Raw genomic sequence first — 25,066 nt, forward strand, 5'->3', positions numbered from 1 at the left:
AGACAAAGTCCTAACTACGGTCGGATTCGACCTCTTCTCCGGGAGCAACCTCTCCTTCATGCCCCTCATCGGATCTGCCTCGACTGCCTTCTTCATCATCATCTTCGACATCAGAAGAGGCAAGCTACCTGACTTCGGCTTCGAGCACCTTGGCTCGGGCTATCTCCTCGGAGAGGACAAAACCTCGAGCATGGATTTCCTCTAGGTTTTCTCTCCGGGATTGACACTTTGCCAAGTCATTGATCTATCGTTGTCGGTCAGAAGCCTCCCTTAGCTGCATTTGAGCAGCCTCAGCATCGGCCCGGTACATGGCAATGGACTTGTCCGCCATGACCTTTGTCTTCTCGATCTCCGCCTTGGCCTCAACAAGCCCGATTTCAAGCTCCTCGATCCTCTTGGCTTGGGTTGAGCTTTTCTCTTTAGGGCCCCGAAGTTGAACCTCGGCCGATGATAGTTTGGCCAAGGTAGTTTCTTTTTCCGCAGCTAGGCGGTCCATATTCTCCTTCCATCGATCACAATTGGCCTTGATCTGATCGACTTCTCCCCGAATAAGTTTGCTCTTTACAACCTTTTGCTGCAGCTAAGATAATGAAGTATTAGCCTCCACAGTTGGGTTGAGTCCATACTTTATCAAAAGTATGCTCACCTTCTTATCTAGCTCGGCCTCTTCCTCACTAGCCTTAGCCAAATCCTCTTGAAGGTCCTTTATAGTTTCATCCTTTTGGCTGCAAAGAAGCTTTAGAGCGTTCCTCTCCTCCAAGACCTTTTGGAGCTCGATTTCACACTAGTTATGGTCAGCTCAAAACTTGGCGAAGGTCTATACAAAAAAGGAAAACACAAGTCATATTTAGAGAAAAAAAAGTAAAGAAAAGAAGTGCAGTAAATTGATTCTTACCCGAGATAAGAAACGTTGGGCCTCTTCTAAAAGAATAGAAGCGTCACTGATATCAGAGGCATCATCGACTCCAGTAAAGCAACCCTTAGTGTCTCCTCAGAAAACGTTGGAAGAGAAGGCAAGTGACCTGCTGTCATGGTCCCGAGCAAGTTGCTCGGGGCGCTCTGATCGATCTTTGGGGTCTCAGAACCAGCCCCGTCCGGTGTAGTTGCAGATGGCCGAGAAACGATCTCGACCTCTGGTAATTTGGGATCCTCACCCGATTTTCTTTAGGATGCCTCCTCGACACGAGGCTTGATTTTAGCAGTCGTCGTCGGTGCCGAGGCATTTTCCTTTTCTTCCTCTTCTTCGTCTCTCAGTTTTTGGACCGAGTCCATCGTGAGAGCGATTACTTTCCTCCTCACCTTTCGAGGTTTGGGCTTGGGGTCCTCGGACTGCGAGGCACTTTTCCTCTTCTTCTCTTTCCCTGGCTTCGGAACCGAGGACTTGGTTTCTTCCTCGCCACTCGAGGGCCTCAAAATGGCATCCTTGGTCAGGCCTGCATGAAAGAAAATTAGTGACGAATGAAGTACAAAAAGTGTTTCAGAACATGAAAAAGGAGATCCTTACCGTGGTTCTTGGCCTCCCATCTGTCCCTTGCCAAATCACGCCATACGCGTTCGGCATAAGTGGAAGTTGAGGCTAACTTCCGAACCCAGTCTTCGAGGTCAGGTATCGCTTGAGACATCCATGGAATAGTTGCATGTCGAAAGGGGATATCATGCGAAGTCGATGAAAGTACGAAGAACAAAGTTTAAAAGATCACTTACGGTCGAAGTTCCACTCCTCAGGGAACGATATCTTCTCTTCCAGGATAATGTCGCGAATCCTCACCCGTATAAAATGGCTCATCCAACCCCGATCCTTGTCCTCGTCGATACTCGAGAACAAGGCCTTCGTTGCCTGGCGTTGGAGCCTGATTATTCCTCGATAGATTCGAGGCCGATACAACCGCATGAGGTGATTTAGAGTAAACTCTAGCCCCTCGGCCTTGCTAGAGAAGAAGCACATCATGATTACTATGTGCCATAGAGAGGGGTGGATTTGGCCGAGGGTGACTTGATATCTTTTACGAAGATCAATAATCATTGGGTCGAGGGGACCCAATGTGAAGGGGTAAGTGTAAGCACTTAGGAACCCCTCCACATAAGCGGTGATGCTCTCTTCGGGAGCAGAAATTTGCACCACGACCTCGGGACCCAAGTTGTAGTACCTTTTCATGGCCTCGAGGTGGCTCTTCATTATCGAGCACATATACATCGACACATGCTCACATCGGCCCGGGATCGATGAAGGATTTTCGTCCTTGAAGTCGGATTCTAGAGTACACGGGCCGGAAACATACTCATGGGGAAGCGGCTCTTTGAGGTTTTCCCCATTTGTGTAAGTAAAGAAGAGCGAGGAAAGATGAAAATCTGGTGTTTTCGGTGCTAACGAAGGTGGCTTTACAGACGGCGAAAAGGAGGAGACGAAAAGAGTGAGAAGACTTAGAGGTTTGATTAGAGCAAAAGTAAAGTTTGATTCAATGAAGGATAGGGTATTTATAGGCCCACGACGACGGTTCGGTGGCGCTAGTGGCCGACTGCTAATTAACATGCATTAATGATTTGGAAAATTGAACCGACGGGACGTTTCGGTCACATCCATCAGTTACGTCATGAGGACGACGTCATGATCGAGGTTTCGGAAAATCGAGGCTCAAATCGTTTCTTATCATTTTATTCTAAGAAACGCGGGGACTATCTGTATACGGTCGAAATCGGGCATGTCCGATTTCATAGGCACGTAGAGCTGCCTCGAGAGTAAGCTTGTAATAGACCAGGCTCGAGCTCAATGGCAGAGTATGGAGCATGAAGATCAAAGTGCTCGCTGAAGATCGAGACCGAGCATGACCGACTTCAAGTAAGGCATAAGAACAGAATGGCGAGATATTAGCAACCGACGGAAGATCTCGGCGGAAATTCCGGAACATATCGAATCAAGCAGTTATTGACGCCAATCATGGGATTTGTTTCCATTATTAGTGCTACTAGATTCCTTCTCTTCTGTGCATATATTCCTCTCATTTTCTTTATCTTGTTCAGTGCTGTCAACATTAGTAGGTGATGCGTTGTTCTTCCCTTTAAAATTATTCAAGGTGTCAGAAGTACTTTCCTTATCTAGTTGACTTTCGACGGGCTGCAAATCTTCATCAATTCTGGAATCATTGTTGTTCTGTTGGATCAATGAGTGACTTTGTTGTGTCCTTTTCTTGGTTGCTCCTTGTGATGTTACAGGTTTGAATATCACTTTGTTTTCTTTTTCGGCATCCTCTTGGTTTTGGTCTTCCTATCCTTTTTCTTGTGAGTAACTGCAACAACTATTTGTCCCTCTTCTCATTGACTGTGGCTTGATCTCCCTGTTTCTCTTCAATAACTTTTTGAGCATTCTTTTCCTTAATGCCCTGAAGAATCTTGGCAAGAGTTTGTTCCTTCTCTTCAGTCTTTTGTTGATTTTTTCCCGGATTTTTGCATGTTGTTTGTTGTGTCTCCTTTCCCCCTTCAATCTGATTAGAGTTAGTATCCTTGTCGTTCGTGATATTTTTTCCTTTGTTATTTTCATCTCCATCCTGCTAGCTTTATAGCTTTCCTACATTGCAAAATTGAGTGCCCTAGCAGCTTACAATGTCGACAGTACTTGGGAACATTTTCATACTCCAGTTTTTGGGTGAAACCTTTCAGCGGATTGGTATCATATTTCAGTTTAGGTTTAGTAAGGTCAGGTAATTAGACTTCAAATCAAGGATTCATACTCAAGTCTTGGCGAAAAGCAAGAAATAAAGAATGGGATGATCTTTAGTATTCTTCATTTATTTTACACCAGTTTTTGTCAATATGAGGAAGCGGAATACTGGACCAAGATCTTACCGCTTCTTAGGTTAATGGACTCAATTCATCATGTACACTAGAGGGGGAAGTGCACAGATAGCCACTGATTAGAGATGTCTTTACTTTTTAGCCACTGTTTTAAATGTATTTACTCTTTAGCCAGTGTTTAATAAATTTTTATCCGTCGGACAAAATACCCCTGTGCTAGACATATGTGTTGTGTAAATATTAAGGACATTGTGTCCTTAACTTCATGAATGTTGTGTAAATATTTAGGACAAAGTGCCACGTATTTGCAACTTCTGCTGCTAAACTTTAGGACACCATGTCCTTAACTTCATATGTGCAGTGTAAATGTTAAGGACATGGTGTCCTTAACTTCATATGTGCAATGTAAATGTTAAGGACATAATATCATTAACTTGTATTTGCAACTTTTGTTGTTAAACTTTAGGACATTATGTCCTTAACTTCATGTGTGCATTGTAAATGTTAAGGACATGGTGTCCTTAACTTCATGTATGCAATGTAAATGTTAAAGACATAATGTATTTAACTTGTATTTGCACCTCCTGTTGTTAAACTTTAGGACATCATGTCCTTAACTTCATATGTGCAGTGTAAATGTTAAGGACGTGGTGTCCTTAACTTCTTGTGTTCATTGTAAATGTTAAGGACATAGTGTCCTTAACTTCATGAGTGATGTGTAAATATTAAGGACAAAGTGTCCTATATTTGCACCTTCTGCTGATAAACTTTAGGACATCACGTCCTTAACTTCATATATGCAGTGTAAATGTTAAGGACGTGATGTCCTTAACTTCATGTGTGTAATGTAAATGTTAAGGACAGAATATCATTAACTTGTATTTGCAACTTCTGTTGTTAAACTTTAGGACATCATGTCCTTAACTTCATATGTGCATTGTAAATGTTAAGGACATGGTGTCCTTAATATTTTACACATCAATCATGAAGTTTAAGGACATCATGTCCTTAATATTTACACATCACTCATAAAGAAAGGGTAAAAAAGATTTTTCGTATTAATTTTAATAGAGTAGTGCTATTTTTGCTCAACATTAAAAGCACTGGCTAAAATGTAAATACCACTTAAAAAAGTGGCTATACCACGTCATTTCTACTACACTAGAAGATGGGCATACAGTTAACTACCCATAATAGGAGGAATAAATAACCTAAAAAAAATAAAACAGTACTACTAGGATAAATATCCTCAATAGTGGTTAAATCGTTGAGTTATTAGCAGCTGCTATGCTATCAGGAGAAGCACATCAGCGTTACAACATAAAAGCCTAAATTCATTACACAAATTTTCCAAGAAGCTCAAGATAGTGATACCTTCCATCATATGATATTTACTCAAGATTCAATTGTGGATACAACAACTGTACAAAGACCAAAAGGTAACTTGTTTGGTTGGAAAAGGAAAAAGTTTTCTGAAAGAGAGAAATGCTTACATGTTTTTCATTGTCCATTATGTAGCTCATCAAGAAAATGGCTGGCATATAAACCTGTTACTTTTTTGGTAGACAAAAGAATAGTTTAGCGACCAAAAACCATTTCAGTGCTCCTCATTCTACCAGTGCCTAAAAGTGAGAATCTATCATGGAACACATTAATGCGTCCAAAAGCATAAGTTCCGGGAGGGCACTCGAGAGCTGCTTCAAGGATCCGATGATGTACGCCATGGGAGTCAACCGAATGTCCACCTTTATGGTCATGTCCAGCAAGACAGACCTTCACACAATTGTAGCCATGTATCACAGCCATCACTTCATCATAATTCCACAATAATGCTGCAAAAGATGATGCTGCAGGATCTAAAGGCAGATGGCAACACACTATTACATTTTGATTCAAATTTGTTGCTTCCTCAAGGACATTATCTAGCCATTTCAACTGTTCTTTCCCAACACCTCCGTTGAACATGAGAAACCTCCTCTCACATCCCACTAGTCCATCCGGATTGTTTTTGTCTGAATTCGGGTTTTTTTCCTGAAGAATTTTAAGGGCCTCCAATGTATTTGGGTGATCCTTTGCCCAACCAATGCCACTAATATCGTAACCATCAAGGATAACAAATCTGTATTCTGGAATTGGAGAAAATTCAAAATAGGCATGATAATCAGGGCTAGGAACTCTCAGTAAAGGAAGCAACTTCTCCCGAGGGAGATTGTAAAGGCAGTGATTTCCAATCAAGTGATAAACAGGGCCATTGAACTTATCAAATTCGTTAACCATCTTCTTTACAGTGATCATTGACTGCTCCTTGGGACAAAAACCATCAACTATGTCTCCACAATTAATCACAAATTTAGGCTTTTCTTGATTCCATTCCTCAACTGCCTTCTGTAAGACGCAAACACTGTGCCGGTAATACCTAGGGACACCAAGGAATGAGTGGCCATCAGGTATATCAGCATACTGGACATCTGATATGACCCCAAATGAGAGAAGTGGTTGCTTCTCCTCTGAACACACAAGACCATTTGCCGATCCCATTGCCTACCACCCTATTAATTAGTAAGGATCAATTGACCATTAAGTAATACGCTGAAAGTAAAGTAACACACTCTCGAAGAACAGCACGAGAGATACGGTTTGATAAATGCCAAACAATAGGGAACTTATGTAGTTAGTGCAATACAAATAGTTCTCTACTTAAGGACAAATGTAATTGAGAAAGCAAAAGGCAACTAACAAACATATAAAATAACATAATGATAAATTCGGGAGAGAGATCCAAACAACTTATTTGACTAAGTAGCAATGTTCATGATCCAAAGACATTACATACAGAAAGAAGGAATCAATCACTGTTACTCTTTTGAGATCAGTAAAAAAAATCCAATTCTGCAGGGCTTTGCAGAAATCTTATTCTAAATGTCAGGCAGTGCCATAACCATTTCACCTTCAGTTTGGTCCACATGATGAACTCCCTCCACTGGTAGATAGTTCTTCCAATCTTTACCTATCTTTACTAGTTCAGCCGCTCTATTAGAAGCCAAAGCGGTCATTCAAAACTTAACTTTGTCGTTATAAAGAAAACTGGAGATGGATTGTGGAGTTTGTTTCTATGCTTGTGTGAGTGTGTGTTCCTACAACGCAATTGCTTCATGCAACAAAATAAGGTTTGCCGATGTAGACTCCGTGAATTCATAATGGTCTTCAAAATCCCACCTCCCTCCGATGAGAAAGAAGATAAAGACTCCTTGATTTCTTTCTCAATATCTTAATTCCATGAAAACCATACTTAATTCCGCTCAGCTATGGATACCCATCTTTCAATGCAATTCCAAATGGCAGGCAGGAAGAATTTAAGGGGAAAAAACAAAAATATACCATTCATATGGTTTCTTTATAGGCAATTTAGAAGTTTGGTTGACCTAAATTAACAGTGAGAAGCAGTCAAGTCAACAGCTACGGCACCAGGATGGGTAACAACAACAACCCAGTAAAATCCCACAGTCAAGTCAACAGCTACGGCACCAGGATGGGTAACAACAACCCAGTAAAAACCCACATGTGGGGTCTGGGGAAGGTAATTTACACCTACCCGATGGGACAGAGAAACTGTTTCCGATGGACCCTCGGTTCAAGAAGACGGTGCACCAGGATGGGTGATTTGTTAAATTGATTATGGAGCATTCTTATTAGAATCTTTAGCCAAGCCTTAACAAGTATTCCTTATCTGAATTATAAGGAATCAAGATGACATTTATAGAAGCGAACTTGAGGGTGCTTTCTTCAATTTGTTTCCTTTACTCTGTCCTATTTTTTTTTGGTTCAATCAACTATGCTTTAATTCAAAATTCAAAATTTAGTGTTAAGAGGATTCATCATTAGACTATTGTACATTGGAATTTTCCTCCTTTATTTGAACTAGAGACTGGCTATACATTGTGAAACTTACTTTGGCAGAGTAACTAGTTCCCCTTTAAGATTTAGGTCTATTTTTGTTATATCAAAATATCTCATCTAAAACCAATTTTCGAAAGTTTCCACAAACTGTTACTATAGTTTCTAATGGGAAGGGAAAGATAACAAGATACGCAAACTTTGGCAGCAACAATATCAAAAGGCATACATATTGTACATCTGATGAGCATGCATATAAAGATATATAAGTTTTTTTTCTTTACCAATCAACAATGTTCAGCAGCAAAAGTTGATCTTTATCCAAGACATTACATGGGTTTAATCAAAGTCAGAATCTTTATAAATAATTTGGCCGTTTGCAATGAAATCAAACGAGGTCATGGAATCGAGATGATGAATAATTGTAAGATGAGGGCAGAAAGAGGAATTTACGTACCCGAATTGCCTGTTTCGATCAAAATGTGTACAAGGAAACCTTAACTACCGCAACAACGTAGGCCTTATGGACAAAAAGGTGGTCGCTATAACTTAATTGTTCCGAAAGTATAAATAATTAGGACCTAAGGTTAGAACAAGAAGAACAATTTTTAGAAAAACTTGGATTCTAGTAATTTCTAAAGGACGACCTTCCTTCTTGTTTTCAGTTTCTTTTTTAATTTAACTTCTAGTCACTAATAATGTAAAAAAAATTATTTATGTGATTAGATTACCTAAAAAAACTAATTAGGCAATTGTTAATATGAAATAGGAATTGGTAACTAGAAAGGTACGATACCCTATTTATTATTTATATTGTACCGAGTATAAATGACCACTAACTAGCGTGATTTTTTTTAATGTATTTAACAAAAAAGCAAAGAAAAATTTACTGAAAAAAGTCCTATGAAATACAAACTCATGATTGTGCAATTCAATTTGTGATAGCACAATTAACCATTAGGGATAACATAAACAGAAGTCTTTTTTTCCTTAAGTATATATGTGGCACTCAAATTTAAATTATGATATATAGTCATTGGGTTTTAAAGACTAAAAGCATATTCTATATATATGCTTTGATACTATAATTTGTGTTATAATCTTTTTACCAATGAACTATCTTCCTCAAGACAAGGGCGTCTTGCGCATATTAAACTTTATAAGGTTAGTTATAAATTAACTTGCAATATGAATGTCTTATCATAACAAGTTGGAAGTCATATATATATATATATATATATATATATATATATATATATATATATATATATATATATATATAGAGAAAGTAAACATTGGGGGTAGAAATAAAATATTGTAAAACTAACCATTTTGATTGGTACCTTTGTCTTCTATTTACCCCAAGAAAAAGAAATAAAATTTGTTATTGTGTAGTTCTCTTATTTCACCTTTAATTTCCGTTATTTATAACACGTACGTTATTAGCACGGTTGTCTACATTTATTTTAATTTGTCACCTCTCATTTTCTTAAGGTATGTGCAATATGATGTTAAAGTTCAATTTGCTACTTTAAATATTGTCCCTTCTATTCTTTTGTTGTGTCATGTTATCTGACTAGATGAAAGTGATAATGTAAGTTTTACCTCTGCGGCCCCTATATGCTTAATTAAACAAATGAAATTTATAATTACGGTTACTATCTCTAAGTGAATAACAAATCTAATACCGGTGGGACTAGTTTCTTGAGTCACTAGTAATATATATAAAATTATGTTTGAATATTTTTGTAACAAATTGAGCATGATTAACATTTATATTTTAACTTGAAAGAGAGTGTTACAGTCTTACAGAATGTATATAGACACCTAATTCATAGAGACACTTTCGCATGTAATATAATGACATTTACATGTATATACACATCTATTTCATACCATCCACACTCACGGAAAGTCCACATCATGATATGGCATTGCTTAAGTGCAAGATTCTTCTATATGTCCTTTTTTTTCTTTTTTAAATTGAGTTTGCAGTATAATGATTCTGTTAAACTTTATAGTTGGAATTAAAACAAAAAAATTGTAAGCAAAACTTTAGGTGAGAGGTGAAAAACAGACGTGGTGGCACGCGTACATGACTGGAATTGATTGATATTAGTTCCATATTTGTCCATTGATGTAACAAGGTCTTGTCATGTTATAGCCACCTTCTAGTGTTAAGTTGTTCAATTGAAATTAACACTTTAATTTTTCAAAATAGACAGAAAGAGCACGTATTCGACAAATAGAAGTAATGTGGTCTGGGGAGCGTGTGGCCGTGAAAAAGAAAGTAAAGAAAAGACAATAGGACAGAAACTGAGATTTTTAATCACCAACACTAGAAGAATTTCATTGGCTGGGTGGAACTAATTGGAACTTCGACGTCAGAAAAACCATTGGTGTAGCCACCCTATGCCAAGGATGATTATACTGCGTATATAATTAAGTTAATTAAATACTATTTTATATTTTTATATATTATATTTTAAATATCCTTAAAAAAAATTGAGTGAGGTAATCCAGTGGTTCAGGATGCTCAAAGTAATATGTTATTCATGGGTTCGAAATTCTACCAAACTAAAAAGAGTCCACCATATGCGGTCTATTTGATTCTTTTTCAATCTAAAAATTTTCTAATAAAATAACTCTTAAAACTTAAATTTTGCGTAGAAATAAACAACTAATCTTAAAATTAAATTTTTTAACTAAAATTTATTTATTAAATAAATTTGATAATTTAAAAGTCAAACTCCGTAAAAAAAATCAACAAAAGCTCTCTACAAACTACAAATCCTCTCGACTCTCTTTTTCCTTTGGTTTTATGCTTACTTTTATTAGTAAAATTTCTAATGTTGTCTTTTTGTTATTTTAATTTTTATTTATAAAAATATAGTTCTATTAATTTATTTATTTTTATGGTTTAGCTAAATATTACGTAATTTGATCTAAAAATTTTGGTACACCATTCATCGACCAAAAAAAAATTATTGACTTATTTAAAGTTTGAACATCCTTGACGAAATTTCTGGCTACGCCACTGAAAAACCTCTCTCTCTTTCTTTATTTCCCCTCCCTTCAACACAGTGTTGAAATTATCTCTGCGACAATTTTATGTGTACCAGGGGACGACATAATCGTCATTAACATGTCAAAATTTGAAATATAGTTCTGGTACTAGTCGAAACATTGACCAAAAATATTTAGTTCGACATTCTTTACACCTCGGTTAATTATGTGAATTTTTATTTTTACTTGCACGTGAAAATTATCGCATCCTTTTAAAAGTAGTTACTAGTCATGATCTTTTTATGGTCTTTTTGCATGAGTTCTTTATTCACTTGTGAAATGCTTAAAAGAACAGTTACCACTCCAATCCTCTGTTGCTCTTTTTGCACGCACTCGTGAATAAAATGCCTCTATAGTTAATTAGTAAAAAAACGAAGATAACTTTAACGATGAAAATGAATTTGTGAGAAAAGAAAAACATGACAGGAAAATATTAAGAGGTGCCCTTGGAGAAAAGTTTTAGGTCGTGTAGGACCTTGCAAGGAAAAAAATTCTAAACTTCACATCTAAAATTTCCGTCACTGCTATTATTTTCCTGTTCAGAAAATTATACAATCGTGACAGAAAAAGAGTCGATTCTAAGTAAAAGTAAAATGCTCAGTGAGATACTTGAATTGCAATCTAGTTTTTTCAATTCCACCTGCTACTCATGTACAAAATTAAAATCTCGCTTGAGATCTTTCCTTTACTTCTTGTTTTCTCCTTACTCATCCCCTCATTCTAGGGGTGTTTAATGTGCGGGTTGAACGAGTCAAAATGGGTTAAGTCAATAAATTAAATTGACAGGAGCTAAATTTTATGTCATAGCTAAACCCCCAACTCTTATCAAGTTTTAATTAATAACTATTTTCTTATGAATTGTATAATTACCAAATAAATTTTTCTTTTCTTTTTTTATGATCACATATAACATATCAAACTATTTCTAAGATATTTGGGCAAACATACTCATGGATCAATTTGAACTAAAAATCAATCCAACTTTAAATAGGTTGAGACAGATTAGGTCAAGATAGAGTGAGTTCAATAAATGGAGGGTCAATAACTAGCCCAACCTTGGACGGGTCATTTGGGCTTGGGCCAAATTTGACAACCAGGCCGCATTCCTTAAATTTTTTTGAAACATATGTAACGGAAAAGGAAAATGTTCAAGAAAGATAAAGAGAGTTTGTGGGCGATCTTCCTTCTATCTTACCAATGAATAAGTTTGAATGAAAAGCCTACCCATTGTTAGTGTCCTAGAGCTGCCAACATCTTTTCCAAAGCATCATTCCCTTTCCCGTGCCATCTGTTTTTCCGGATAAAAACGTGAAACACGACGACACATTTCACCTTTGACTGTTGTCTTCAGTTATCATCTAGCAAAAGATATAAAGAATTTAACTCTCCAAAACATTGCTTGCAACTTCCATTCTCGTCACATCTCCCAGTGCCAAGAAGGTTAATTCAAATTAACTCCATCAGAATACATGATGCTTTGACTACAATTCATCACCGGAATGCACGATGCTCAACTACACATTTCATTATGGAGACAGGTAAATACATACTCAGTTAAGTTTCCAATCTTTTCTACCGTGCCAACTTCCTATCTAAGTTACAAAGTATATTACTTCTGAGAGCTCAATTTTAATATACATTTGGGCACAAAATCGGCCAAACTTGCATCACCAGACTCGGTCAACAGCAAGAAACATTTAAATGAATAGTATTTACATGGGACCTCGTCAACTCGTTAAGACTGCCAATAAGAAACTGGCACGAATCCCTCCACCACATCAGATAGTTCAAAAGCAAATTACCAGGCATCGTTCAGGATAAAGTGCAATCCAATTTACCTACTCAGATGACCCCGTGTGTAAAGAAAGGATGTCTCAGGGCTTCACGAGCAGTTAACCTTTCAGATGGATCATAACGAAGGAGTCCTTGCAAGAGATTAATAAGATCTCCAGCAGCATGATCCACATGCTGCATAATTATATTCTGCAGTAGATGACACATCAACTGTTAGTTAACAAATTAGTCCACCTACCAACCCGTTAGAAGATTAGAGCCTACAGCCTACAAATTATCATTCATTGTTACCTGAAGGCGAGCAAGCTTTAACACAGCTTTGATACTGTCACGGGATGATGCTCCTTCGGGCCAGTCCAAACGTCCCCTTCTCACATACTTGTCTGCTTGCTGGCTGATTATAACAAGGAAACAATTAACAACTTCCGCAAAGCTGAGGTTAAATCTTTCATAAGAAACCAAACTGAGGGCTTACTCTACTCGTTTTAGCATGTGCTGAGGAAGGGGGCCAAGTACCCTCTCCATCATAGCAAGGTGCTCTAAATTTTCATGTGTTTGAAACAATGCTTCTCCCTGAACCAAGTACACAAACTTATTACTTACTACACCTACATAATACACAAACCATAGTTTATCCATGAGAAAGGAAAAGAACATACCGAACATAACTCCACGAGGATACAGCCAACACTCCATATATCACATGCGTACCTCCATCCCAGACCTTGAAAGCAAATTAAAATACTGGCAATCACCACACTACCATCTGTACAAACGACAACAGAAAGACACAAAAAACTATGTATCTTCAAGATGCTAAAATATTCTTACCTAGAATAACTTCTGGTGCACGGTAATGACGAGTTGATACAATATACTTCTGATCCTGACGATCATATATTGTGCTCCCAAAATCGATTACCTTTATAGCACTAAACTTTGGAACTCTTTTGTAGTAAGAACTATCTTTAGGTGACCTTGAAGAAAACTTTAGGCAATAGTGAAAAAACATTAGCCATCCACCATCGCAAGTGCAGAACCAAGCACAAAATAGTCCCAAGGTGTCCACAGCACCCAATTTTTACCTTATAGTCAGGAACTTTTATATAATCCGAGGAGACAAGCAGAATGTTTTCAGGCTTCAAATCAGTGTGGATGAGACGCAAATCATGCATAACTGCAAGTTCAGAAGAATTCATATTGTTAGAAAAATTAACTTTTGCCAGAATTAGAAGCAGCAAATACTATATTGTGCTATCATGAGCATTAGTTATAGCCTAGTTTCGGCCATGATAGTGAGGTAAAAATTTACAAAAGAAATTTCGAGCTACTATTTAAAATTACATGTATGATAAGAAGAAAAAAGGTGACAAAGCATTTTTATTACACACATGCTACACATTCCAAGAGTTGTCTGCCAATCTCACGGACAAGATCAATGGGAAATGAGCGGTAATTGTTTTTCCGTAGGAAATCGTATAAGCTTGGTCCTAGCTTCTCAAAGACCTGTTCAAACCATTTAAGTTCATCCACAATCTTAATCCCCAGAACATTTGTCAACGGGGAAATTAATCCTCCAAATCAACTAGTATATACTTACAATACAGATATGATTACGATAGTCAAACCAGTTCCGTATTTGCACACAACTGCAAGGAACAAACCAGTTCAACCATTTGAAAAATAACAAAATCCCACAAGTGAGTCAAGAACATGGATTATTAGTGTAAAAGTACAGTTAGAGGACTACACTCACCAATTGCCAACTCTGTCATGTTTACCAAGCTGTTGAAGCATTTCAATCTCAATCATAGCTGCTTCACGATACTTCTTAATGCCCCGAACAATCTTAATGGCCACCATTTCCTTCTTTTCACGATCCCAGCATTCTAGAACCTGGCCAAAAGTACCTTCTCCCATTTTACTGTGGATTTTGTCTACATTGAAATAAGATCAGAAGAAATTATATAAAGATTATAACGGGGGAAAAATTCATAAGAAATGCTACCATTACTAATATGCATCTTTATTGGTAAGCCCTTTTTTTAGTTTGAAGCAAAGTAAACAAAAATCATTGGTAAGACACCTCAATAAACAAGTAGGAAGTAAATAAAAAATGATGAAAACTGACAATCATTCCTCAAGTTTGTAATTTGTGCATCAGTTTTTAGTAAAATGACAGTGTATTGAGCAATTTTCATGTATAACTAAAGATGACCAGATGGTCAGAGTAACCATGGATTCCAAATAACAAATAGTATTCTTTGGTGGTGGTGAAAGATAATTACAGCGTGACGTTAAATTTTCTCCAAGCTCAAATGTATAATGCCCGTCTTTGTCATCATTCCTCCATGGGGGAGAACCATTTCGCCCCTTAACAGCCAATGTACCAGTAAGGTCTGTAGGTTGCCTCGAAGTCGTATAGCTTGTCAGATTCCCAACCGCTTGTCCACAAAACAATTCTAACTGAGCCTACACACAGGATTTCCATTCACACTTTTTTAAAATAGAACTAATTTTCTATTTACCTCTTCGTTACCACAAACCCTGAACCAGAACTAACTATAAAGTTAGCAGCAAACAACAGTTATTAGGAAATCCAAGGAAGGGAAATTTACATAAATACAATAACAAACAGCATATTGAGAGAAGCAGAATGTTCCCCTCTTGGGAAAAACCACTAGACCTGAAATATCAATTACAACCAAGATATAACAAACAATGACATTTAGGAAGGTGGTTTACGTTTCTAGTGTTTTAAGTACAAAGTCTACCCTTGACATAATAATTCCTTGATTCAGGTGATGGCCAAAGATAGTTAGAAACAAAGAACTTGACTTTAATAAAGAAAAATCACCTTTTACGAGTATAAAAACATTGACAGGGGAAGGCCCAGCCCTCAATCATGTTATACATATACCAAAGCACTTAAAATTTGTGTATAAGTGTGCTTCTATATACATTAATAATATAGACTAGACTGCATCCACTCCAAATCCACTGACTCCTAAGTCCGAGATCTGCCTCTAAACACTTGCAACCCTTTCCAAGAGATTATGCAACAATTAAAAACATAAACCACATTACTAATTCTCAAAGATTTTGCACGCCACGTAATTAATCACCAAAAACCATAAGAATTCATAAAGACATTCAAAGATTAGAAAATCTCATCAAGAACCAGCGAGACAACTTAAGCTACACATCAGATACAACAACACAAAGAAAAACAGTGGAATCTTTCCCCACCGATGCACACAAAATCAGACCCTGAAACATTAAATCCAGCCAAAAACAGAGGCAGCCACGGTAATAACACCATATATAGCAGAAAACACAAAATACTGAACTTTACCATACCTGATACGTAAAAGAACCTAATCTTGATCAGATCTAGCAAAACAAAGGCAAACAAAAAAACAGAGAGAGAATAAACAGATTGATGAAAGCAAGTCTTGTACCTTAGGCTGCTCAGGAAGTACGTCCCAGCCCAAGCGCGCCCTCTTTCTTGGACGACGATCCAGATGGGTCATCGGGAACTCGGTCACACGTTCCGTTTCCATTACAGAAAAGCTAGAAATTTAGAGAAAGAAAAAGTCTTAGTTTTAGAGAGAGAAAACTTGATGAGATATGTAGAAAGAAGTTGCGTAGGGTGGAACACGAAACCCTAGATATTCATCGACACGGCCTTTGCCTTTTTTTTTTTTTTAGCCCTTTTCAAATCGAGGCCTTTTACTTAGAGTGTATATTGCGTCAATTAATAAAAAATAAAAAAAAATATATATATATATAACGAACAAATATTTGAAAAATAATAATTTTGGTTAAAATAAATGCAAATAATTGTTTAAATGATAAAAAAACTATTTTATTAACATGTGTAGCAGCTAAACTCAATATATATCTTCTGAACATGATGATGAATTAAATTAAATTAGTTATATTAGTAACATGACATGTAAAATCTTTTTAAAATTACCGTAAAAGAAATCAATAGATAACTTTCAACTTAATTCTAATTTATGAAGATAAGGTTTCCATTTTTTTAGAATAAAAATAGATAAGATATTAATATGTCATGATTCTGAACTAAATGTTTTCTTTAGAAAAATGAAGTTAAGATATTTTTCACAAACTATTTGGTTTTTTCAAGTATTACAAAAGAGATTGATAAAATTTAGAAACATGCTCTACTTTTAATCCTTTTTTTTCAATTGTGATTCTTTTTCTTTAATTTTTGATATTTATAGATCTTTTTTCTATATGGTGATATTTTTATTTTTTGGTAACTTAAGAACATAACAATCTTATATGTCATCCCTAGTTTATCAAAATTATAGGTAAGCTAAATGAACATATTCTTGTGTAAAAAGAATTAATAGATTTATTTTCGTGGAGTCTATATTGTCTTGCTATTACTTGCTATCGGTACCTCTTTCATAATTCTCTATTGCTATCTTCGATTTAGTTTTCTAATTATATTGTCTTACTATTACTTGCTATCAGGGTTTCTTCCATCTTCTTTACCCGAGGGATTATCGTAAATAATTTTTCTGTCATTTCAGGGTAGGGATAAGGGTGCGTGCATCCTACCCTCCCCAGACCCCACTTGTGAGATTACACTGGGTGGTTGTTGTTGTAGTATTTTCGCGGAGTCTAAAACTTATTCTTTACTACGTTTGCCCAAAGGTCAAATAAAATTAATGACTATCCTAAATTCATTTCAGCCCAAAGTATCAATTAGCTTTAAAATTTCAAGAATTTACAATGATAAGGATAACTTTTAAAAATTAAGGGGGGGGGGGGGAGGGGATTATAACTTAACATTATTTTAAAGATTCAACTATATTGGTTTAGCAACAATTTAAAATATTATTGTAGTCACAAGTTTAATATGCTTCTAGCTTAATTTATTTTTTAAAGTAATATAAACCAAATATAATATCAACAATCAAGCCTTGTATTATGTAAATTAAGGCCTTGTGTTTATGTAAATTAAGTACCTTAAAATTGTTGACAAATGACATGGTTGAATAAAAAATGAGATGTTTATATGTCATCATTATTACCTTCATGATTTCTGATAAACGTCAAATTTTCAATATTAAAGAGTTTTAAAAAAAATCATTAAAAAGAGTTCAATCAACTAATGAAGTGTTAATTCTAAATTAGCAAATGTTGATTATATAAATCATGTATATAGCAATTTTTTTAATTAGACTATTTTTCTAATTGACATAGTTTTCCACAGGATATTAACTTTTAATTAATAAAATAAATAGCCGTGAAAATTTTGAAAACAAATATTATATCAAACTAACTTTTGTATCTCTTATTGAAATTAGATGAGGAAAACCACCCATAAATATAAACACAAGATTTGTGTATATGTAAGTAGAGGCGTTAATCTTGCTTAAATAGTTACTTGGCTTAAATTATTCGAAAAAAGGTAAATTATAGATTCCTAAATATTTAAACTTTCTACCTAGTTCAATAAGGAAAGATTTAATAATCAATATTTTAGTTGATTTTTAAGTACTAAATATTAGGAAAATAATTTAATCACAATTACAATTACAATTTTGTCTAATAAAAACGTTTATTTTTAAGGGCAAAAAAAGGGAATGACATTTTGTTAAGAATTTTCGTGCTTTTAATATAGTATAGATTTTATTATTTTTTTCGGACTTTTAACTGGAGTTAAATGTGTGGTTGGAATCGTATATGTGCTTGAGTTGTAGAGTCTTAACCATAGTTAGAAATTCAACCAATCTGGGCCGATTCTCGAGACTTCCTAACAATAGAACTCATTCTTGGCATTGACCAAATTGGTGGAGTACTTGTTGAAGGGGAAATGACAACCCAATACTCATTCGGTCATCTGCTTTGTCAGATTTGGGGGAAGTGCACAGTCAACCACTAATTAGAGATGTCCTTACTCTTTAGTCATTGTTTAAAATATATTTATATTTTTAGTCGGTGCTTAATAATTTTTTACCCGCTCGGACGAAAATATCCATATACTAGACATGGGTACCGTGTAAATATTAAAGACGTGGTGTCCTTAACTTCATGAATGTTGTGTAAATATTAAGGATAAAGTATCATATATTTGCACTTTCCGTTATTAAACTTTTGGATATCATGTCCTTAACTTCATATGTGCAGTGTAAATGTTAAGGATATGGCGTCATTAACATCATGCGTGCATTGTAAATGTTAAGGACATAATGTCCTTAACTTGTATTTGCACCTTCTGTTATTAAACTTTAGGACCTCATGTCCTTAATTTCATATGTGCAGTGTAAATATTAAGGACATGGTGTCCTTAACTTCATGTGTGCAGTGTAAATGTTAAGGACATGGTGTCCTTAACTTTATGAGTGTTGTATAAATATTAAGGACATGGTGTCCTTAACTTCATGAATGCTACATAAATATTGAGGACAAAGTGTCCTGTATTTGCACATTTCGTTGTTAAACTTTAGGACATCACGTCCTTAACTTCATATGTGCAGTGTAAATGTTAAGGACATGTCGTCCTTAACTTTATGTGTGCAGTGTAAATGTTAAGGACACCATGTCCTTAATATTTACACAACACTCATGAAAAAAGGGTAAAAATATCTTTTTGTATTAATTTTAATAGAATAGTGGTTATTTTTGCTCAGCATTAAAAATACTGGATAAAAGCTAAATACCATGTTAAAAAGTGGCTATCCCACGCCATTTCTACGTCAGATTTTGCTCAATTCCTCTTTTATTACTCGGTTTAGCTCACCCTCTACATATTAGCCTGCTTTTTAAAGAGTCCCCGCCTTTTTCCCCTTCAACGGTTATTTCAAAGTTGTTCGACCCAAACTCAATTAATATTTTACTAAATGAGCTAAGATTTGAATCATGAGCTCTTTACAATCATTGGATTGACTTACAAATCAATTTCAAAAATTGCTCTCCCAATTGAAAGAGCCCAACTTTGTCTATTTTGTAGATCCGTTAGAAACTCTCAACTAAATCATTGTCGAAGCAGTCACAATTGAACCCAAACTTTAGATTAAGCTTCATTTCAGTTGTACTTCTAGCATTCTACCATCTCAATTCAAGAAAGCGGCATATCTGAAGCTAGTGGAAAATATAGACGAGGAGGAGAAGAGGGCGAATCGGGAGCAATATAAGTTGGCTAAGAAAGAGGCAAAGCTAGTAGTTACGGCGGCCAAGACTGCAGCTTTTAGCCATTTGTATGAGGAACTCGAGGGCAGAGGTGGGGATAAGAGGTTGTTTAGGTTAGCCAAGGCGCGAGAAAGGAAGGCACGTGACTTGGACCAAGTGAAGTGCATCAAGGACGAAGAAGGTAGAGTTTTATTGGATGAGGGGCTTATCCGTTGTAGATGGCAGACCTACTTTCATAGTCTCTTGAACAAGGAGGGGACATGGGCATTGTACTAGGTGATTTGGAACTCCCTGGGAGTTGTTGTGACTTTGGGTATTATACCCGAATTAGAGTTGATAAAGTGGAGGGGGCTATGCGTAAGATGAGCAGGGGCAAAGCGACCAGGCAGGATGAAATCCTGGTGGAGTTTTGGAAGAGTGCAGGCAAGGTAGGCTTGGAGTGGCTCACTAGGTTATTTAATGTCATTTTTAGAACGAAGAAGATGCCTAATGAATGGAGGTGGAGCATTATGGTTCCTGTATATAAGAACAAGGATGATATCCAAAATTGCAACAGTTATCGGGGTATCAAGCTGCTTAGCCATACCATGAAAGTTTGGGAGGAAGTGGTAGAGCTAAGGGTAAGGAGGAGTGTGTCTATTTTCGAGAACCAGTTCGGGTTCATGCCGGGGCGTTCGACTACAGAAGCCATCCACCTTGTTAGGATATTGATGGAGCAGTATAGGGAGAGGAAGAATGACTTGCATATGGTGTTCATCGACTTAAAAAAGGCGTACGATAAAGTTTCGAGGAAAGTTTTATGGAGATGTTTTGAGGCTAGAGGTGTACCTGTTGCCTACGTTAAGGTGATTAAGGACATGTATGATGGAGCAAAGACCCGAGTGAGGACGGTGGGTGGGGACTCAGACCATTTTCCGGTTATGATGGGGTTGCATCAAGGGTCGGCACTCATCCCTTTTTTGTTTGCCCTGGCGATGGACGTACTGGCGTGCCACATCCAAGGGGAGGTGACGCGGTGCATGATATTTGCAAATGATATTGTATTGATTGATGAGACGAGACGCGAGGCGGTGTGAACGCGTTGTTAGAGGTATGGAGGCAGACCTTAGAGTCTAAAGGTTTCAAGTTGAGCAAGATCAAGATAGAATACTTAAAGTGTAAGTTCAGTAGTGAGACTCAAGGGGAGGTGAGGCTGGACTCACATGTCATCCCTATGAGAGGAAGTTTTAAGTACCCTGGGTCTATTATTCATGGGGATGGGGAGATTGATGAAGATGTCACACATCATATTGGGGCAGGATTGAAGAAATTGAGACTCGCTTCTCGTGTTTCGTGTGACAAGAAGGTGCCACCGAAACTTAAAGGTAAGTTCTACAGAATGGTGGTCAGACCGACGATGTTGTATGGGGCTGAGTGTTGGCCAATCAAGATCGCTCATGTCCAGAAGATGAAGGTATCAAAGATGAGGATATTGAGATGGATGTGCGGGTACACCAGGTTAGATAGGATTAGAAATGAGGTTATTCGCGACAAGGTGGGTATGGCCCCTATTGAGGACAAGATGCGGGAAGAACGGCTTAGGTGGTTTAGTCATACGAGGAGGAGGAACACAGACGCCCCGATGATAAGGCATGAGAGGTTGACATTGGAGGGCCTACAGAGAGGTAGAGGTAGGCCAAAGAATAGATGGGGATAGGTGATTAGGCAAGACATGGCGCAACTTCAGTTGACTGAGGACATGACCCTTGATAGGAAGTTATGGAGGTCAAGGATTAGGGTAGTAGAGTAGGTAGTCTAGAGTGTTCATAATAGTAGTATTGGTACGGAGTCTCGCCTTCTATTAGTAGTAGGTTTTTATGACTAATCGTTATTTTCTTTCATTATTGATCACCTTACTATCTTGTTATTTTTATTCTACTTTTATATGGCTTTTTGGTGCTGTCTCTTCTTGTCTATATTTTCATTAATGTGGTGCTTATTCTCTCTTGAGCCGAGGGTCTATTGGAAACAACCTCTCTATCTCACAAGGTAGGGATAAGGTCTGCGTACACACTACCCTCCCCAGACCCCACTGGTATGGGATAATACTGCGTATGTTGTTGTTGTTGTTGAATTATTTAGATCATTATACCTCTTAAAGCACTTGCATTGTAAAGAGAGCGCTAGAAAGAAGTAATGAGGAAACTTGGGGTAGCTTTTGAGTGGAACCAATAGAAGGAAAAAATGTGCACTTATGCTTTAAATAAAAATCCACTAGCAGATGTGATATGAAACAGTGCGTAAAGAAGAAAGAAATATATTCTGGGGTAAGCTATCTTGTGATGATTGAAGTGAATTGAAGGAATTTTGGGCTTAAAGTTGAATACATAATGTGCTAAAATACTTAGGAGGATTAGCCACTATATCCTAAATATATCTTTGATAGCATCAAGGACAAGGATAGAGTTTTGGAAGATCCAAGAAGGCCATTTATAAGATCTCAAGCTAAAGAGTTGCAGACTAAGGTTGCTGGACTTCAATGGTAAAAAAAGAAGCTTTTAATTGTGGGGGAAGAGATCAAGCCCAAATGAGATGAATTGTACAAGTTTTACAATTATTTGGTGGCCCAAATTAAAGTCTAAGAGGAGAAAGATTGGGTCCCGAACTCAACCCTTGAAATCCAGCAAAAGAGCACCCCAGAAGAGCTCAAAATGAGCTTAAAAGAGGTCCAAAAGGGGGTGTTTGAAAAGGAGCCCAATTGGAGCCCAAACCAATGGCCCAAACTAGTAGTTTTAAGGCCCAAATCTACCCCAAAGGGAATTGGCCACCTCCTACCTAATTTTAATGACTTTTTTATTTTTTAGCAACCACCCTACCGAATTTTAATGACTTTTTGTATCCCTTAGCAGCCACCCTACCTAATTTTAAGGACTTTTACTCCTATAAATAAGGAGTTCTTCTCATTCATTGGGGCACTTCATTATTGATTAAGAATATTATACTTTAAGAGTTCTTTTGAACCTTTGTTACTTATGCTTTGAGATTTATTATTCAACCTTTACTAGTTCATAGTTCAAGGTAGTAAGATAACTTCTTTCTTGTGATATCATTGATTACTTTGTGGTATTCTTAGAAGGCGATTAATACGAGTTATTAATTGTTATCTCAAGTTACTCGTAAAGGGGTGGTCAAGATCCGAATCTATTATTTTGATTTGTTTTTAGGTAAAAGCGTTTGATTTCGTCAATAAATTGAAACATTGTTGCTTGGATCTTGTCAAGGCTATAGAACTTGCGTTCTTGGAAGGTCTTGGAATTCTTTCCTTGAATTTTCTCATATATTTTATTTTCTGCACTTTAATTCTAGTTGTTCAATTCCTTATTGTTATTGCTTTCGCATTTACTTCTCAAATTCTTATTCTAGTTTGGATCCCCGACCTTGTTGTTATCAAGTGATATCAGAGCGGTTTTATCAAGGTTTTGTTCTTGATAATACTGGAGATTTCTTGAATATTAAGAGCAAAAAAAATAAGTTAAAGAAAAAACAAAAAAAAATAAACGAAAATCAGTTTAAAAAGAAAAAATTGCTTGCTCTCCAGAAACTTTCTTTGCTATCTAATTTGTTTCCAAAAACTATCAAAGGAAACAAGAAGAGGGGATCCAAGATTTCAAAGATAAGGTAAAAATTCAATTTTCTTACTCTTTCTAATCTAAATATATAATCCTTTCCTTTTTGTTCGTGTATTGTTTCAACCGAGCCTAATAGTTCTAGGATTTGGTTATTCTTTCATTTGTTCCCCAAAAATCTATATTTTACTACTAAGAACTTTATACGAGTTGGGTTTAACTATAAATCTACAAAGTATTTTGTTCAAAGGTTATTTTGAGAGAGAAAAAGACAAAGTGTGTGTGAGAACAATTGAGGGAAAGTCAATTTGTCTGATACAATTTAATTATTTAAGATGTCACGTACAGGTAGTGATGATGAACAAAGGGTTCTTCAAGAAGCCGGAATCAAAGCAAGAAATGATTTTACCTTGCAAGCTATGCATCAACAATTCGAAATGTGGAATTTACAACTCCAAGAGAAGAGGGACACCATTGCTGAGCAAAATGATACAATAGCTGAGCTTAGAATGGAAAATAATGTTAGGCCCCAAGCTAGGAGAAATGTACCCCTTGCTCCCATTGTAAATCAAGAATACCATATAGATGATTTTAATGATATTGATTTTGATAGGGTGGAAAGAGATAGAAGGGGACGGGGGGAGGGACAAAGAGGTAGAGTAGAAGATGATAATATAAGTAATATAAAGATGAAGATGCCAGCTTTCAAAGAAACCAGGGAACCAGGGATCCAGACTTGTACCTTGATTGGGAGAGAAAGGTTGAAGCCATCTTTGACTGTCACAACTACTCTGAGGGTAAGAAGGTTAAACTTGCTATTGTTGAGTTTTCTGACTATGCTACTATTTGGTGGAAAAAGCTTACTAGGGACAGATTGCAAGAAGGACAAGCACCAATTTCTACTTGGGCTGAGATGAAGAGGGTGATGAGAAAGAGATTCATACCATCACACTTTCAAAGAGAGCTACAACAACGTCTTCAAATATTGAAGCAAGGGTCCATGTCTGTGGATGAGTACTTTAAGGCTATGGATATGGCTATGATCCAAGCTAATTGTATGGAGGAAGAAGAGGCTACAATGGCCAGGTTTTTAAATTGTTTAAATAAGGAAATAACTGATGTAGTAGAATTACAACAATATGTAACAATAAATGAGTTAGTTGATTTGTCTGTAAAGGTAAAAAATCAAAATAAAATAAATCAAACTAGCTCGTGGAAAGGTCGGTCAAACACCATCTCCAAGAATCCATGGCCGAATCAAGATATGAAAAGTTCTTCTAGACCTCAAGAAGACAAGGATAAAGGTAAATTTGAAAACGAAGAGAGAGGTAAAACCTTTAACCCTAAACCTTTTACACATTCTAGTTCTATTCAATGTCATAAATGTAAAGGAAGGGGACATATGATGCATGAATGTCCTAGTAGAAGAAACGTCATTCTTAGAGAAGATGGAGGATATGAGAGTGAAAAAAGTGAGGGAGAAGAAGAGGGAGATATGAGTAATGAAGATGATATAGAACTACCTAATGATGGCATGATTGGGGTAGTTAGGAGGATTATGACTATCAATTTGGGAAGCAATAGTAAAGAACAAAGAGAGAATATATTCCATACTAGGTGTGAGATAAAGGAAAAAATTTATTCTATGATTATTGATAGTGGTAGTTGTGCTAATGTGGTGAGTTTGTACTTTGTGAAAAAATTGGGACTTGCATGCATGAAACACCCTACTCCCTATAGACTCCGGT

At 36.6% G+C, this 25,066-nt stretch overlaps 3 protein-coding genes across 9 annotated transcripts; all 3 read right to left on the bottom strand.

The window, feature by feature from the left end:
* Positions 1-244: 244 nt before the first annotated feature.
* LOC138899824 (uncharacterized) lies at positions 245-2,313 on the bottom strand. Its single transcript, XM_070186521.1, has 4 exons — positions 2,280-2,313; positions 1,300-1,433; positions 647-784; positions 245-574 (listed from the first exon to the last, which is right to left on the bottom strand). Exons 1-4 carry the CDS (start codon positions 2,311-2,313, stop codon positions 245-247), a joined length of 636 nt encoding a protein of 211 aa, XP_070042622.1.
* A 2,822-nt stretch (positions 2,314-5,135) lies between these two features.
* Positions 5,136-8,317, bottom strand: LOC104099242 (manganese-dependent ADP-ribose/CDP-alcohol diphosphatase). Of its 4 annotated transcripts, none has more exons than XM_070187594.1 (2): positions 8,141-8,317; positions 5,136-6,330 (listed from the first exon to the last, which is right to left on the bottom strand). In XM_070187594.1, exon 2 carries the CDS (start codon positions 6,325-6,327, stop codon positions 5,368-5,370), a length of 960 nt encoding a protein of 319 aa, XP_070043695.1. In that variant the 5' UTR covers positions 6,328-6,330; positions 8,141-8,317; the 3' UTR covers positions 5,136-5,367. The 4 variants fall into 4 exon arrangements, with proteins under 4 accessions (XP_070043695.1, XP_009604468.1, XP_070043696.1 ...); XM_009606173.4 differs by having other exon boundaries at positions 5,136-6,338; positions 8,141-8,315; XM_070187595.1 differs by lacking the exon at positions 8,141-8,317 and adding an exon at positions 7,968-8,131.
* Positions 8,318-12,240: 3,923 nt separating this feature from the next.
* Positions 12,241-16,220, bottom strand: LOC104099243 (serine/threonine-protein kinase AFC2). Of its 4 annotated transcripts, XM_009606175.4 has the most exons (11): positions 16,005-16,220; positions 14,832-15,015; positions 14,300-14,480; positions 14,144-14,192; positions 13,935-14,049; positions 13,629-13,720; positions 13,375-13,531; positions 13,203-13,267; positions 13,019-13,116; positions 12,835-12,937; positions 12,241-12,732 (listed from the first exon to the last, which is right to left on the bottom strand). In XM_009606175.4, the coding sequence occupies exons 1-11, from the start codon at positions 16,104-16,106 to the stop codon at positions 12,592-12,594; spliced, it is 1,287 nt and encodes a 428-aa protein (XP_009604470.1). In that variant the 5' UTR covers positions 16,107-16,220; the 3' UTR covers positions 12,241-12,591. The 4 variants fall into 4 exon arrangements, with proteins under 4 accessions (XP_009604470.1, XP_009604471.1, XP_070043943.1 ...); XM_009606176.4 differs by lacking the exon at positions 14,832-15,015 and having other exon boundaries at positions 16,005-16,188; XM_070187842.1 differs by lacking the exons at positions 13,935-14,049; positions 14,144-14,192 and having other exon boundaries at positions 16,005-16,188.
* Positions 16,221-25,066: the final 8,846 nt, after the last annotated feature.

This window comes from Nicotiana tomentosiformis, chromosome 10 (genome assembly GCF_000390325.3).
Source record: "Nicotiana tomentosiformis chromosome 10, ASM39032v3, whole genome shotgun sequence".
NCBI lineage: Eukaryota > Viridiplantae > Streptophyta > Magnoliopsida > Solanales > Solanaceae > Nicotiana > Nicotiana tomentosiformis.

Excerpts from the sequence above, each read along its gene's own strand:
- LOC138899824 (XM_070186521.1), bottom strand. The coding sequence starts at position 2,313 with ATGGGGAAAACCTCAAAGAGCCGCTTCCCCATGA. Across the intron at positions 1,434-2,279 it reads AAAGAGCCGCTTCCCCATGA|GCCTGACCAAGGATGCCATT; the intron begins GTATGTTTCCGG and ends TCTTTCATGCAG. Across the intron at positions 575-646 it reads AGGCCGAGCTAGATAAGAAG|CAAAAGGTTGTAAAGAGCAA; the intron begins GTGAGCATACTT and ends TCTTAGCTGCAG.
- LOC104099242 (XM_070187594.1), bottom strand. The coding sequence starts at position 6,327 with ATGGGATCGGCAAATGGTCTTGTGTGTTCAGAGGAGAAGCAACCACTT.
- LOC104099243 (XM_009606175.4), bottom strand. The coding sequence starts at position 16,106 with ATGGAAACGGAACGTGTGACCGAGTTCCCGATGACCCATCTGGATCGT. Across the intron at positions 13,268-13,374 it reads TGCACCAGAAGTTATTCTAG|GTCTGGGATGGAGGTACGCA; the intron begins GTAAGAATATTT and ends TTTGCTTTCAAG. Across the intron at positions 13,117-13,202 it reads TCCTCGTGGAGTTATGTTCG|GGAGAAGCATTGTTTCAAAC; the intron begins GTATGTTCTTTT and ends TACTTGGTTCAG.